Genomic DNA, 13815 nt, shown 5'->3' on the forward strand with positions numbered 1-13815 from the left:
AAATTTGTAAAAACTGTTTATAAACATGCATCCAAAGCTGGATTGTCTTAAGCAAAGACATGATATATCTAAGAAAACATCATATAAATACAATATTTTAAATTATTTATATTTTTAACAGTCAGAAATCGATTGCCGAAAGTAGTCTGACAGCCAACTTTGTACATAGCCAAGGGACAACTTGGAACATGAATTAAAATACCTAAACTAAAGATAAGTAAATTTAATTGTAGTACTTATTTAAGTAAAAGGTTCAAATTTATTTTTTCATTAGCAAGTTACAAAATATTTCTAAGAAATCATATTTTAAAATGGGTTTTTAAAAAAATTGCTCATGTTACGAATGTCTATGTTGAAGTTGATTCGGCAATAAAAGGTTGCAAAAACCAGATACTAACGTTTTGAAAACATTACCTACTTAATAGATTATTTAAGAATGTAAAACAATAAAATGATTATTACATTTTAGGATCTTAAGCACTAAAAACAAGAAAATATGTCTGCACTTCAAACAAACATTAGCAGAGCAAATGCCTGATGCCAGACGCACAGTTAAAGTGCTCTCCTCCTCGATTCTCATCCGAACGAAGGAGGTTGGCAATAAGCGCGCGGGCCATTTTCTATACGAAAAAGTGTATTTTAGTGAAGAAAAATGTCTGAATCTGCAGTTGCAACGGCCGCTTCCCCAGTGGCTGCCCCGTCAGCGCCAGTTGAGAAGAAGGTGGCCACCAAAAAGGCATCTGGATCCGCTGCCCCAAAGGTGAAAAAGGCTGCTGCCCCGCCATCGCATCCGCCAACTCAACAAATGGTGGACGCATCCATCAAGAATTTGAAGGAACGTGGCGGCTCATCGCTTTTGGCAATCAAGAAATACATCACTGCCACCTATAAATGCGATGCCCAGAAGCTTGCTCCATTCATCAAGAAATACTTGAAATCGGCCGTGGTAAATGGAAAGCTGATCCAAACAAAGGGAAAGGGGGCGTCTGGCTCATTTAAACTGTCGGCCTCCGCCAAGAAGGATCCGAAGCCGAAGCCGGCGTCTGCTGAGAAGAAGGTGAAAAGCAAGAAGGTAGCCGTCAAGAAGACCGGATCCACCGCCAAGAAAGCTGCCGCCGGAGCTGACGACAAGAAGCCCAAGGCTAAGAAGGCTGTTGCCACCAAAAAGACCGCAGAGAAGAAGAAAACCGAGAAGGCGAAGGCCAAGGATGTCAAGAAAACTGGAACCGTAAAGGCGAAGCCAGCAGCAGCGAAGGCCAAGTCGACCGCAGCGAAGGCAAAGGCGGCGAAAGCACCAAAGGCCAAGCCAGCGGCGTCTGTTAAGCCTAAAAAGGCTGTGAAGAAAGCAGCTGCTCCTGCTACTGCTAAAAAGCCGAAAGCCAAAACTACGGCGGCCAAGAAGTAAATTGTGCAAAAGTACAGTACCTGGTACCTGCTCGCAATCGCTATTTTAGATTTCGAAATCTGAAATTAGTTTAAATAAGCCCTTTTCAGGGCTACAACGTTCGTGAACAAGAGAAAGGAACTTTCAATTTAAAACTTAGTACATTTCACTTGTCCAATTATCTTGTTAGGCCGTTAGCATTTTTTTCACATAAGTGTGGCTGCATTGATTTTAGCAGCTGTACCAGAGAATCTTAAAATGCAAGTCACAGAATGTTCGTGGACTAGCATTGCAGAAATTCGTTATCAATAGATGACCATGATTTAATAACTATACTATAAAGCTCCAGAATAAGTTCTTTAGAAAAAAAAACTCAAATTGAACTTATATCACGAATTTGATTGGCAAATGGTATATTGAAAATGAAGTTCCTTTGGTAAAATGTGTTGTGGCCCTGAAAAGGGCCGTTTTGGATCTTTCTCCCCATACGCAGCAAGAGTAAATTACTTGGAGCTGGTGTACTTGGTGACAGCCTTGGTTCCCTCACTGACGGCGTGCTTGGCCAACTCTCCGGGCAGGAGCAGGCGAACAGCCGTTTGGATCTCCCGACTGGTTATGGTCGAGCGCTTGTTGTAGTGAGCCAGACGAGACGCCTCGGCAGCAATGCGCTCGAAGATATCATTCACAAAGCTGTTCATGATGCTCATCGCCTTCGACGAAATACCGGTGTCAGGGTGGACCTGCTTCAGGACCTTGTAAATGTAGATGGCGTAGCTCTCTTTCCTCTTGCGCTTCTTCTTCTTATCGGTCTTGGTGATGTTCTTCTGGGCTTTGCCAGCCTTCTTGGCTGCCTTTCCACTAGTTTTCGGCGGCATTATTCACTTCACTTATGATTTCACAAACACAACTCACTGATCATAATGGTGCCCAAGCGCGTTCATCCTTATACTTTTTTTCGAGCAATGTTTTCAGGTCTAAGGCACCCACCCCTAAATGAACGCGCAGGCAGACGCAAAAGTATAAATATGTGGCTACCCGGGGCTCGTCGAGCATTCGTTTTCAGTGTGTAAAGTGAACTAAGTGAAATACTCGTAAAGAAAAATGTCTGGTCGTGGAAAAGGTGGCAAAGTGAAGGGAAAGGCAAAGTCCCGCTCTAACCGTGCCGGTCTTCAGTTCCCAGTGGGCCGTATTCACCGTTTGCTCCGCAAGGGCAACTATGCCGAGCGAGTTGGGGCCGGCGCTCCAGTTTACCTGGCTGCTGTGATGGAATATCTGGCCGCTGAGGTTCTCGAATTGGCTGGCAATGCTGCTCGTGACAACAAGAAGACTAGGATTATTCCTCGTCATCTGCAGCTGGCCATCCGCAACGACGAGGAGTTGAACAAACTGCTCTCCGGCGTCACCATTGCCCAGGGTGGAGTGTTGCCCAACATCCAGGCTGTTCTGTTGCCCAAGAAGACCGAGAAGAAGGCTTAAACGTTTTAAATGCGGAGCCAATTACATACTTGTACATAAAAAACAAACCCAACCGTCCTTTTCAGGACGACCAAGTTTTTACCAAAGAAGTAAAGATTTTCCAATACGTATATCATATTATTAAAACAAGAAAATACGTTGAAATATCGATTGGGAAACAGAAGTAGGTTTTGTATATGCGTTGGTCCTATAGCACTTGGTCAGATATAAGATCTGGAATATTCTAAGAAGTTCGTCGCCAAAAAGACGCATTTCCTTTAATGCTGTATCTGCAAGCGGTACAGCTTCTACAAAACACTAACCTGAACCTCCCATTTGAAATTTCATTTTGGTTTAATGCAATATGTATATGCAGTATCAACTTTCGAGTTCCCGGTCAGTAGGCCAATGAATCAAAAAATTATTTGAATTTTTTCTCCTTCGAAAATTTGAATGGTGGTCCTGAAAAGGACCGATTGCTGAATGAAGTACAAGCTGTACTAGTTTTTTAACCGCCGAAGCCGTATAGGGTGCGGCCTTGCCTCTTCAAGGCGTACACAACATCCATGGCTGTGACAGTCTTCCTCTTGGCGTGTTCGGTGTAGGTGACGGCATCGCGGATAACGTTCTCCAAGAACACCTTCAGGACGCCACGTGTTTCCTCGTAAATGAGTCCCGAGATGCGCTTTACACCGCCGCGACGAGCCAAACGGCGGATTGCTGGCTTAGTGATACCCTGAATGTTATCCCGCAGCACTTTGCGATGACGCTTGGCGCCTCCTTTTCCCAAGCCTTTTCCTCCTTTACCGCGACCAGTCATAACTCACTATTTTCTACTTTTAACACACTGCACGAAACGAAAGTCACTGAAGAACTAATTCCTTATTTTCGACGAACTCTTATTTATACCTAAAACCCCAGAAACACGAGCGAGTCCGAACGATATGTGCGTCCCGCTCTTCGCTCTCCGCTCTCTGTTCGACAAATGAGATGCCCTCTTCTTCCCTCTCTTTTCAATCCTCCTCGTTTTTCTATATAAGTAGGTTGCAAATGCAGCTAACGTTTATTATGTTTTGAAACGTGAAGTGAACGTGAACAACAGTGAACTCGAAAATGGCCCGTACCAAGCAAACCGCTCGGAAATCGACTGGTGGCAAGGCGCCACGCAAACAACTGGCTACTAAGGCCGCTCGCAAGAGCGCCCCAGCCACCGGAGGCGTGAAGAAGCCCCATCGGTATCGCCCTGGAACGGTTGCCTTGCGTGAGATCCGTCGATACCAGAAGAGTACCGAGCTCCTGATCCGCAAGCTGCCTTTCCAGCGTCTGGTGCGTGAAATCGCTCAGGACTTCAAGACTGACCTGCGATTCCAGAGCTCGGCGGTGATGGCTCTGCAGGAAGCTAGCGAGGCCTATCTGGTTGGCCTCTTTGAAGATACCAACTTGTGCGCCATTCATGCCAAGCGTGTCACCATCATGCCCAAAGACATCCAGTTGGCCCGTCGCATTCGCGGCGAGCGTGCTTAAGTGGCTGCCAATGCGCTAACATACTTTGTACAAATCGGTCCTTTTCAGGACCACAAATTTCAATCAATGAGATACTAATTTTTATCTGCAGGCTTCAACCTTAAAATAAAGAAATTAACTTTTCGTCCCGTTCCTTCGTAAGTGAAATTATTAATTGTTTGTAACTTTTAGTGATTTGATAAAATTAATAAATAGTCGGAACTCGTCGTTCGATTAGGATTGGGTGGGGTTTTTAATGTGATGGAGCTGCTATGCGGCAAGGATGGTCAAGACTTTCAAGCATCAGACAAAAACTAAACAAAAATTAGCTAGGCTAATGAATCTATTTGCTTAATAAAACAAAAACAGAATAAAAAATAAATTTTTTACATTGTCTTTTTAATGCTAAGTGCAACCTCCACGATATTTATATATATGGGTCACAAAATAAACTGTTAATAGGTATATATATTCCAGAAATTATATATCGTATTTTGTAATATCAGATTTATTTAATAGAATAGATTCAATTTGACTGTTGTACTTTTAATTTTATCACGTTTTTGAAAAAATTTCATTACTAATGTCGGCATGTTTTTAGAACGAGAGGGTTTTGTGGGACTACCACGATCAACATTAGACATTTAAGCACCAACAAAAAATCGAAAAACTTTTAAACGCTATCTGAAAATAAATCATATGCGTTAATGAATGCATAATGTTTTATAAAAAACAAGAAAAATATTATTAAGTATACTTTTTACATTTTTTTCTTAAATATTAACTCGAGTGCGGCCTCAATGGGATTCATATATGAAACACAAATTAGCAAAATTTGTAAAAACTGTTTATAAACATGCATCCAAAGCTGGATTGTCTTAAGCAAAGACATGATATATCTAAGAAAACATCATATAAATACAATATTTTAAATTATTTATATTTTTAACAGTCAGAAATCGATTGCCGAAAGTAGTCTGATAGCCAACTTTGTACATAGCCAAGGGACAACTTGGAACATGAATTAAAATACCTAAACTAAAGATAAGTAAATTTAATTGTAGTACTTATTTAAGTAAAAGGTTCAAATTTATTTTTTCATTAGCAAGTTACAAAATATTTCTAAGAAATCATATTTTAAAATGGGTTTTTAAAAAAATTGCTCATGTTACGAATGTCTATGTTGAAGTTGATTCGGCAATAAAAGGTTGCAAAAACCAGATACTAACGTTTTGAAAACATTACCTACTTAATAGATTATTTAAGAATGTAAAACAATAAAATGATTATTAAATTTTAGGATCTTAAGCACTAAAAACAAGAAAATATGTCTGCACTTCAAACAAACATTAGCAGAGCAAATGCCTGATGCCAGACGCACAGTTAAAGTGCTCTCCTCCTCGATTCTCATCCGAACGAAGGAGGTTGGCAATAAGCGCGCGGGCCATTTTCTATACGAAAAAGTGTATTTTAGTAAAGAAAAATGTCTGAATCTGCAGTTGCAACGGCCGCTTCCCCAGTGGCTGCCCCGTCAGCGCCAGTTGAGAAGAAGGTGGCCACCAAAAAGGCATCTGGATCCGCTGCCCCAAAGGTGAAAAAGGCTGCTGCCCCGCCATCGCATCCGCCAACTCAACAAATGGTGGACGCATCCATCAAGAATTTGAAGGAACGTGGCGGCTCATCGCTTTTGGCAATCAAGAAATACATCACTGCCACCTATAAATGCGATGCCCAGAAGCTTGCTCCATTCATCAAGAAATACTTGAAATCGGCCGTGGTAAATGGAAAGCTGATCCAAACAAAGGGAAAGGGGGCGTCTGGCTCATTTAAACTGTCGGCCTCCGCCAAGAAGGATCCGAAGCCGAAGCCTGCGTCTGCTGAGAAGAAGGTGAAAAGCAAGAAGGTAGCCGTCAAGAAGACCGGATCCACCGCCAAGAAAGCTGCCGCCGGAGCTGACGACAAGAAGCCCAAGGCTAAGAAGGCTGTTGCCACCAAAAAGACCGCAGAGAAGAAGAAAACCGAGAAGGCGAAGGCCAAGGATGTCAAGAAAACTGGAACCGTAAAGGCGAAGCCAGCAGCAGCGAAGGCCAAGTCGACCGCAGCGAAGGCAAAGGCGGCGAAAGCACCAAAGGCCAAGCCAGCGGCGTCTGTCAAGCCTAAAAAGGCTGTGAAGAAAGCAGCTGCTCCTGCTACTGCTAAAAAGCCGAAAGCCAAAACTACGGCGGCCAAGAAGTAAATTGTGCAAAAGTACAGTACCTGGTACCTGCTCGCAATCGCTATTTTAGATTTCGAAATCTGAAATTAGTTTAAATAAGCCCTTTTCAGGGCTACAACGTTCGTGAACAAGAGAAAGGAACTTTCAATTTAAAACTTAGTACATTTCACTTGTCCAATTATCTTGTTAGGCCGTTAGCATTTTTTTCACATAAGTGTGGCTGCATTGATTTTAGCAGCTGTACCAGAGAATCTTAAAATGCAAGTCACAGAATGTTTGTGGACTAGCATTGCAGAAATTCGTTATCAATAGATGACCATGATTTAATAACTATACTATAAAGCTCCAGAATAAGTTCTTTAGAAAAAAAAACTCAAATTGAACTTATATCACGCATTTGATTGGCAAATGGTATATTGAAAATGAAGTTCCTTTGGTAAAATGTGTTGTGGCCCTGAAAAGGGCCGTTTTGGATCTTTCTCCCCATACGCAGCAAGAGTAAATTACTTGGAGCTGGTGTACTTGGTGACAGCCTTGGTTCCCTCACTGACGGCGTGCTTGGCCAACTCTCCGGGCAGGAGCAGGCGAACAGCCGTTTGGATCTCCCGACTGGTTATGGTCGAGCGCTTGTTGTAGTGAGCCAGACAAGACGCCTCGGCAGCAATGCGCTCGAAGATATCATTCACAAAGCTGTTCATGATGCTCATCGCCTTCGACGAAATACCGGTGTCAGGGTGGACCTGCTTCAGGACCTTGTAAATGTAGATGGCGTAGCTCTCCTTCCTCTTGCGCTTCTTCTTCTTATCGGTCTTGGTGATGTTCTTCTGGGCTTTGCCAGCCTTCTTGGGGTCTAAGGCACCCACCCCTAAATGAACGCGCAGGCAGACGCAAAAGTATAAATATGTGGCTACCCGGGGCTCGTCGAGCATTCGTTTTCAGTGTGTAAAGTGAACTAAGTGAAATACTCGTAAAGAAAAATGTCTGGTCGTGGAAAAGGTGGCAAAGTGAAGGGAAAGGCAAAGTCCCGCTCTAACCGTGCCGGTCTTCAGTTCCCAGTGGGCCGTATTCACCGTTTGCTCCGCAAGGGCAACTATGCCGAGCGAGTTGGGGCCGGCGCTCCAGTTTACCTGGCTGCTGTGATGGAATATCTGGCCGCTGAGGTTCTCGAATTGGCTGGCAATGCTGCTCGTGACAACAAGAAGACTAGGATTATTCCTCGTCATCTGCAGCTGGCCATCCGCAACGACGAGGAGTTGAACAAACTGCTCTCCGGCGTCACCATTGCCCAGGGTGGAGTGTTGCCCAACATCCAGGCTGTTCTGTTGCCCAAGAAGACCGAGAAGAAGGCTTAAACGTTTTAAATGCGGAGCCAATTACATACTTGTACATAAAAAACAAACCCAACCGTCCTTTTCAGGACGACCAAGTTTTTACCAAAGAAGTAAAGATTTTCCAATACGTATATCATATTATTAAAACAAGAAAATACGTTGAAATATCGATTGGGAAACAGAAGTAGGTTTTGTATATGCGTTGGTCCTATAGCACTTGGTCAGATATAAGATCTGGAATATTCTAAGAAGTTCGTCGCCAAAAAGACGCATTTCCTTTAATGCTGTATCTGCAAGCGGTACAGCTTCTACAAAACACTAACCTGAACCTCCCATTTGAAATTTCATTTTGGTTTAATGCAATATGTATATGCAGTATCAACTTTCGAGTTCCCGGTCAGTAGGCCAATGAATCAAAAAATTATTTGAATTTTTTCTCCTTCGAAAATTTGAATGGTGGTCCTGAAAAGGACCGATTGCTGAATGAAGTACAAGCTGTACCTAGTTTTTTAACCGCCGAAGCCGTATAGGGTGCGGCCTTGCCTCTTCAAGGCGTACACAACATCCATGGCTGTGACAGTCTTCCTCTTGGCGTGTTCGGTGTAGGTGACGGCATCGCGGATAACGTTCTCCAAGAACACCTTCAGGACGCCACGTGTTTCCTCGTAAATGAGTCCCGAGATGCGCTTTACACCGCCGCGACGAGCCAAACGGCGGATTGCTGGCTTAGTGATACCCTGAATGTTATCCCGCAGCACTTTGCGATGACGCTTGGCGCCTCCTTTTCCCAAGCCTTTTCCTCCTTTACCGCGACCAGTCATAACTCACTATTTTCTACTGTTAACACACTGCACGAAACGAAAGTCACTGAAGAACTAATTCCTTATTTTCGACGAACTCTTATTTATACCTAAAACCCCAGAAACACGAGCGAGTCCGAACGATATGTGCGTCCCGCTCTTCGCTCTCCGCTCTCTGTTCGACAAATGAGATGCCCTCTTCTTCCCTCTCTTTTCAATCCTCCTCGTTTTGCTATATAAGTAGGTTGCAAATGCAGCTAACGTTTATTGTGTTTTGAAACGTGAAGTGAACGTGAACAGCAGTGAACTCGAAAATGGCCCGTACCAAGCAAACCGCTCGGAAATCGACTGGTGGCAAGGCGCCACGCAAACAACTGGCTACTAAGGCCGCTCGCAAGAGCGCCCCAGCCACCGGAGGCGTGAAGAAGCCCCATCGGTATCGCCCTGGAACGGTTGCCCTGCGTGAGATCCGTCGATACCAGAAGAGTACCGAGCTCCTGATCCGCAAGCTGCCTTTCCAGCGTCTGGTGCGTGAAATCGCTCAGGACTTCAAGACTGACCTGCGATTCCAGAGCTCGGCGGTGATGGCTCTGCAGGAAGCTAGCGAGGCCTATCTGGTTGGCCTCTTTGAAGATACCAACTTGTGCGCCATTCATGCCAAGCGTGTCACCATCATGCCCAAAGACATCCAGTTGGCCCGTCGCATTCGCGGCGAGCGTGCTTAAGTGGCTGCCAATGCGCTAACATACTTTGTACAAATCGGTCCTTTTCAGGACCACAAATTTCAATCAATGAGATACTAATTTTTATCTGCAGGCTTCAACCTTAAAATAAAGAAATTAACTTTTCGTCCCGTTCCTTCGTAAGTGAAATTATTAATTGTTTGTAACTTTTAGTGATTTGATAAAATTAATAAATAGTCGGAACACGTCGTTCGATTAGGATTGGGTGGGGTTTTTAATGTGATGGAGCTGCTATGCCGCAAGGATGGTCAAGACTTTCAAGCATCAGACAAAAACTAAACAAAAATTAGCTAGGCTAATGAATCTATTTGCTTAATAAAACAAAAACAGAATAAAAAATAAATTTTTTACATTGTCTTTTTAATGCTAAGTGCAACCTCCACGATATTTATATATATGGGTCACAAAATAAACTGTTAATAGGTATATATATTCCAGAAATTATATATCGTATTTTGTAATATCAGATTTATTTAATAGAATAGATTCAATTTGACTGTTGTACTTTTAATTTTATCACGTTTTTGAAAAAATTTCATTACTAATGTCGGCATGTTTTTAGAACGAGAGGGTTTTGTGGGACTACCACGATCAACATTAGACATTTAAGCACCAACAAAAAATCGAAAAACTTTTAAACGCTATCTGAAAATAAATCATATGCGTTAATGAATGCATAATGTTTTATAAAAAACCAGAAAAATATTATTAAGTATACTTTTTACATTTTTTTCTTAAATATTAACTCGAGTGCGGCCTCAATGGGATTCATATATGAAACACAAATTAGCAAAATTTGTAAAAACTGTTTATAAACATGCATCCAAAGCTGGATTGTCTTAAGCAAAGACATGATATATCTAAGAAAACATCATATAAATACAATATTTTAAATTATTTATATTTTTAACAGTCAGAAATCGATTGCCGAAAGTAGTCTGATAGCCAACTTTGTACATAGCCAAGGGACAACTTGGAACATGAATTAAAATACCTAAACTAAAGATAAGTAAATTTAATTGTAGTACTTATTTAAGTAAAAGGTTCAAATTTATTTTTTCATTAGCAAGTTACAAAATATTTCTAAGAAATCATATTTTAAAATGGGTTTTTAAAAAAATTGCTCATGTTACGAATGTCTATGTTGAAGTTGATTCGGCAATAAAAGGTTGCAAAAACCAGATACTAACGTTTTGAAAACATTACCTACTTAATAGATTATTTAAGAATGTAAAACAATAAAATGATTATTACATTTTAGGATCTTAAGCACTAAAAACAAGAAAATATGTCTGCACTTCAAACAAACATTAGCAGAGCAAATGCCTGATGCCAGACGCACAGTTAAAGTGCTCTCCTCCTCGATTCTCATCCGAACGAAGGAGGTTGGCAATAAGCGCGCGGGCCATTTTCTATACGAAAAAGTGTATTTTAGTGAAGAAAAATGTCTGAATCTGCAGTTGCAACGGCCGCTTCCCCAGTGGCTGCCCCGTCAGCGCCAGTTGAGAAGGTGGCCACCAAAAAGGCATCTGGATCCGCTGCCCCAAAGGTGAAAAAGGCTGCTGCCCCGCCATCGCATCCGCCAACTCAACAAATGGTGGACGCATCCATCAAGAATTTGAAGGAACGTGGCGGCTCATCGCTTTTGGCAATCAAGAAATACATCACTGCCACCTATAAATGCGATGCCCAGAAGCTTGCTCCATTCATCAAGAAATACTTGAAATCGGCCGTGGTAAATGGAAAGCTGATCCAAACAAAGGGAAAGGGGGCGTCTGGCTCATTTAAACTGTCGGCCTCCGCCAAGAAGGATCCGAAGCCGAAGCCTGCGTCTGCTGAGAAGAAGGTGAAAAGCAAGAAGGTAGCCGTCAAGAAGACCGGATCCACCGCCAAGAAAGCTGCCGCCGGAGCTGACGACAAGAAGCCCAAGGCTAAGAAGGCTGTTGCCACCAAAAAGACCGCAGAGAAGAAGAAAACCGAGAAGGCGAAGGCCAAGGATGTCAAGAAAACTGGAACCGTAAAGGCGAAGCCAGCAGCAGCGAAGGCCAAGTCGACCGCAGCGAAGGCAAAGGCGGCGAAAGCACCAAAGGCCAAGCCAGCGGCGTCTGTTAAGCCTAAAAAGGCTGTGAAGAAAGCAGCTGCTCCTGCTACTGCTAAAAAGCCGAAAGCCAAAACTACGGCGGCCAAGAAGTAAATTGTGCAAAAGTACAGTACCTGGTACCTGCTCGCAATCGCTATTTTAGATTTCGAAATCTGAAATTAGTTTAAATAAGCCCTTTTCAGGGCTACAACGTTCGTGAACAAGAGAAAGGAACTTTCAATTTAAAACTTAGTACATTTCACTTGTCCAATTATCTTGTTAGGCCGTTAGCATTTTTTTCACATAAGTGTGGCTGCATTGATTTTAGCAGCTGTACCAGAGAATCTTAAAATGCAAGTCACAGAATGTTCGTGGACTAGCATTGCAGAAATTCGTTATCAATAGATGACCATGATTTAATAACTATACTATAAAGCTCCAGAATAAGTTCTTTAGAAAAAAAAAACTCAAATTGAACTTATATCACGAATTTGATTGGCAAATGGTATATTGAAAATGAAGTTCCTTTGGTAAAATGTGTTGTGGCCCTGAAAAGGGCCGTTTTGGATCTTTCTCCCCATACGCAGCAAGAGTAAATTACTTGGAGCTGGTGTACTTGGTGACAGCCTTGGTTCCCTCACTGACGGCGTGCTTGGCCAACTCTCCGGGCAGGAGCAGGCGAACAGCCGTTTGGATCTCCCGACTGGTTATGGTCGAGCGCTTGTTGTAGTGAGCCAGACAAGACGCCTCGGCAGCAATGCGCTCGAAGATATCATTCACAAAGCTGTTCATGATGCTCATCGCCTTCGACGAAATACCGGTGTCAGGGTGGACCTGCTTCAGGACCTTGTAAATGTAGATGGCGTAGCTCTCCTTCCTCTTGCGCTTCTTCTTCTTATCGGTCTTGGTGATGTTCTTCTGGGCTTTGCCAGCCTTCTTGGGGTCTAAGGCACCCACCCCTAAATGAACGCGCAGGCAGACGCAAAAGTATAAATATGTGGCTACCCGGGGCTCGTCGAGCATTCGTTTTCAGTGTGTAAAGTGAACTAAGTGAAATACTCGTAAAGAAAAATGTCTGGTCGTGGAAAAGGTGGCAAAGTGAAGGGAAAGGCAAAGTCCCGCTCTAACCGTGCCGGTCTTCAGTTCCCAGTGGGCCGTATTCACCGTTTGCTCCGCAAGGGCAACTATGCCGAGCGAGTTGGGGCCGGCGCTCCAGTTTACCTGGCTGCTGTGATGGAATATCTGGCCGCTGAGGTTCTCGAATTGGCTGGCAATGCTGCTCGTGACAACAAGAAGACTAGGATTATTCCTCGTCATCTGCAGCTGGCCATCCGCAACGACGAGGAGTTGAACAAACTGCTCTCCGGCGTCACCATTGCCCAGGGTGGAGTGTTGCCCAACATCCAGGCTGTTCTGTTGCCCAAGAAGACCGAGAAGAAGGCTTAAACGTTTTAAATGCGGAGCCAATTACATACTTGTACATAAAAAACAAACCCAACCGTCCTTTTCAGGACGACCAAGTTTTTACCAAAGAAGTAAAGATTTTCCAATACGTATATCATATTATTAAAACAAGAAAATACGTTGAAATATCGATTGGGAAACAGAAGTAGGTTTAGATATAAGATCTGGAATATTCTAAGAAGTTCGTCGCCAAAAAGACGCATTTCCTTTAATGCTGTATCTGCAAGCGGTACAGCTTCTACAAAACACTAACCTGAACCTCCCATTTGAAATTTCATTTTGGTTTAATGCAATATGTATATGCAGTATCAACTTTCGAGTTCCCGGTCAGTAGGCCAATGAATCAAAAAATTATTTGAATTTTTTCTCCTTCGAAAATTTGAATGGTGGTCCTGAAAAGGACCGATTGCTGAATGAAGTACAAGCTGTACCTAGTTTTTTAACCGCCGAAGCCGTATAGGGTGCGGCCTTGCCTCTTCAAGGCGTACACAACATCCATGGCTGTGACAGTCTTCCTCTTGGCGTGTTCGGTGTAGGTGACGGCATCGCGGATAACGTTCTCCAAGAACACCTTCAGGACGCCACGTGTTTCCTCGTAAATGAGTCCCGAGATGCGCTTTACACCGCCGCGACGAGCCAAACGGCGGATTGCTGGCTTAGTGATACCCTGAATGTTATCCCGCAGCACTTTGCGATGACGCTTGGCGCCTCCTTTTCCCAAGCCTTTTCCTCCTTTACCGCGACCAGTCATAACTCACTATTTTCTACTGTTAACACACTGCACGAAACGAAAGTCACTGAAGAACTAATTCCTTATTTTCGACGAACTCTTATTTATAC

At 43.2% G+C, this 13815-nt stretch overlaps 14 protein-coding genes across 14 annotated transcripts; 8 read left to right on the forward strand and 6 right to left on the reverse strand.

The window, feature by feature from the left end:
• The first annotated feature begins 652 nt into the window (after window positions 1–652).
• LOC139352405 (histone H1-like) lies at window positions 653–1480 on the forward strand. The gene has a single exon (XM_070994511.1). The coding sequence runs from the start codon at window positions 653–655 to the stop codon at window positions 1403–1405; it is 753 nt and encodes a 250-aa protein (XP_070850612.1). The 3' UTR covers window positions 1406–1480.
• A 375-nt stretch (window positions 1481–1855) lies between these two features.
• LOC139352406 (histone H2B) lies at window positions 1856–2295 on the reverse strand. The gene has a single exon (XM_070994512.1). The coding sequence runs from the start codon at window positions 2257–2259 to the stop codon at window positions 1888–1890; it is 372 nt and encodes a 123-aa protein (XP_070850613.1). The 5' UTR covers window positions 2260–2295; the 3' UTR covers window positions 1856–1887.
• A 190-nt stretch (window positions 2296–2485) lies between these two features.
• Window positions 2486–2922, forward strand: LOC139352407 (histone H2A). The gene has a single exon (XM_070994513.1). The coding sequence runs from the start codon at window positions 2486–2488 to the stop codon at window positions 2858–2860; it is 375 nt and encodes a 124-aa protein (XP_070850614.1). The 3' UTR covers window positions 2861–2922.
• Window positions 2923–3347: 425 nt separating this feature from the next.
• On the reverse strand, window positions 3348–3659 carry LOC139352408 (histone H4). Its single transcript, XM_070994514.1, has one exon. The coding sequence runs from the start codon at window positions 3657–3659 to the stop codon at window positions 3348–3350; it is 312 nt and encodes a 103-aa protein (XP_070850615.1).
• A 293-nt stretch (window positions 3660–3952) lies between these two features.
• LOC139352409 (histone H3) lies at window positions 3953–4364 on the forward strand. Its single transcript, XM_070994515.1, has one exon. It carries the CDS (start codon window positions 3953–3955, stop codon window positions 4361–4363), a length of 411 nt encoding a protein of 136 aa, XP_070850616.1. The 3' UTR covers window position 4364.
• Window positions 4365–5825: 1461 nt separating this feature from the next.
• On the forward strand, window positions 5826–6653 carry LOC139352410 (histone H1-like). Its single transcript, XM_070994516.1, has one exon. It carries the CDS (start codon window positions 5826–5828, stop codon window positions 6576–6578), a length of 753 nt encoding a protein of 250 aa, XP_070850617.1. The 3' UTR covers window positions 6579–6653.
• A 407-nt stretch (window positions 6654–7060) lies between these two features.
• On the reverse strand, window positions 7061–7486 carry LOC139352241 (histone H2B-like). The gene has a single exon (XM_070994321.1). It carries the CDS (start codon window positions 7484–7486, stop codon window positions 7061–7063), a length of 426 nt encoding a protein of 141 aa, XP_070850422.1.
• Window positions 7487–7534: 48 nt separating this feature from the next.
• LOC139352411 (histone H2A) lies at window positions 7535–7971 on the forward strand. The gene has a single exon (XM_070994517.1). It carries the CDS (start codon window positions 7535–7537, stop codon window positions 7907–7909), a length of 375 nt encoding a protein of 124 aa, XP_070850618.1. The 3' UTR covers window positions 7910–7971.
• A 424-nt stretch (window positions 7972–8395) lies between these two features.
• Window positions 8396–8709, reverse strand: LOC139352412 (histone H4). Its single transcript, XM_070994518.1, has one exon. The coding sequence runs from the start codon at window positions 8707–8709 to the stop codon at window positions 8398–8400; it is 312 nt and encodes a 103-aa protein (XP_070850619.1). The 3' UTR covers window positions 8396–8397.
• Window positions 8710–9002: 293 nt separating this feature from the next.
• On the forward strand, window positions 9003–9414 carry LOC139352413 (histone H3). Its single transcript, XM_070994519.1, has one exon. It carries the CDS (start codon window positions 9003–9005, stop codon window positions 9411–9413), a length of 411 nt encoding a protein of 136 aa, XP_070850620.1. The 3' UTR covers window position 9414.
• Window positions 9415–10875: 1461 nt separating this feature from the next.
• LOC139352242 (histone H1-like) lies at window positions 10876–11625 on the forward strand. The gene has a single exon (XM_070994322.1). The coding sequence runs from the start codon at window positions 10876–10878 to the stop codon at window positions 11623–11625; it is 750 nt and encodes a 249-aa protein (XP_070850423.1).
• Window positions 11626–12108: 483 nt separating this feature from the next.
• LOC139352243 (histone H2B-like) lies at window positions 12109–12534 on the reverse strand. The gene has a single exon (XM_070994323.1). It carries the CDS (start codon window positions 12532–12534, stop codon window positions 12109–12111), a length of 426 nt encoding a protein of 141 aa, XP_070850424.1.
• A 48-nt stretch (window positions 12535–12582) lies between these two features.
• LOC139352414 (histone H2A) lies at window positions 12583–13019 on the forward strand. The gene has a single exon (XM_070994520.1). The coding sequence runs from the start codon at window positions 12583–12585 to the stop codon at window positions 12955–12957; it is 375 nt and encodes a 124-aa protein (XP_070850621.1). The 3' UTR covers window positions 12958–13019.
• A 395-nt stretch (window positions 13020–13414) lies between these two features.
• On the reverse strand, window positions 13415–13726 carry LOC139352415 (histone H4). The gene has a single exon (XM_070994521.1). It carries the CDS (start codon window positions 13724–13726, stop codon window positions 13415–13417), a length of 312 nt encoding a protein of 103 aa, XP_070850622.1.
• Between the last annotated feature and the right edge of the window lie 89 nt (window positions 13727–13815).

Source organism: Drosophila suzukii, chromosome 2L, assembly GCF_043229965.1.
Source record: "Drosophila suzukii chromosome 2L, CBGP_Dsuzu_IsoJpt1.0, whole genome shotgun sequence".
Taxonomy (NCBI): Eukaryota; Metazoa; Arthropoda; class Insecta; order Diptera; family Drosophilidae; genus Drosophila; species Drosophila suzukii.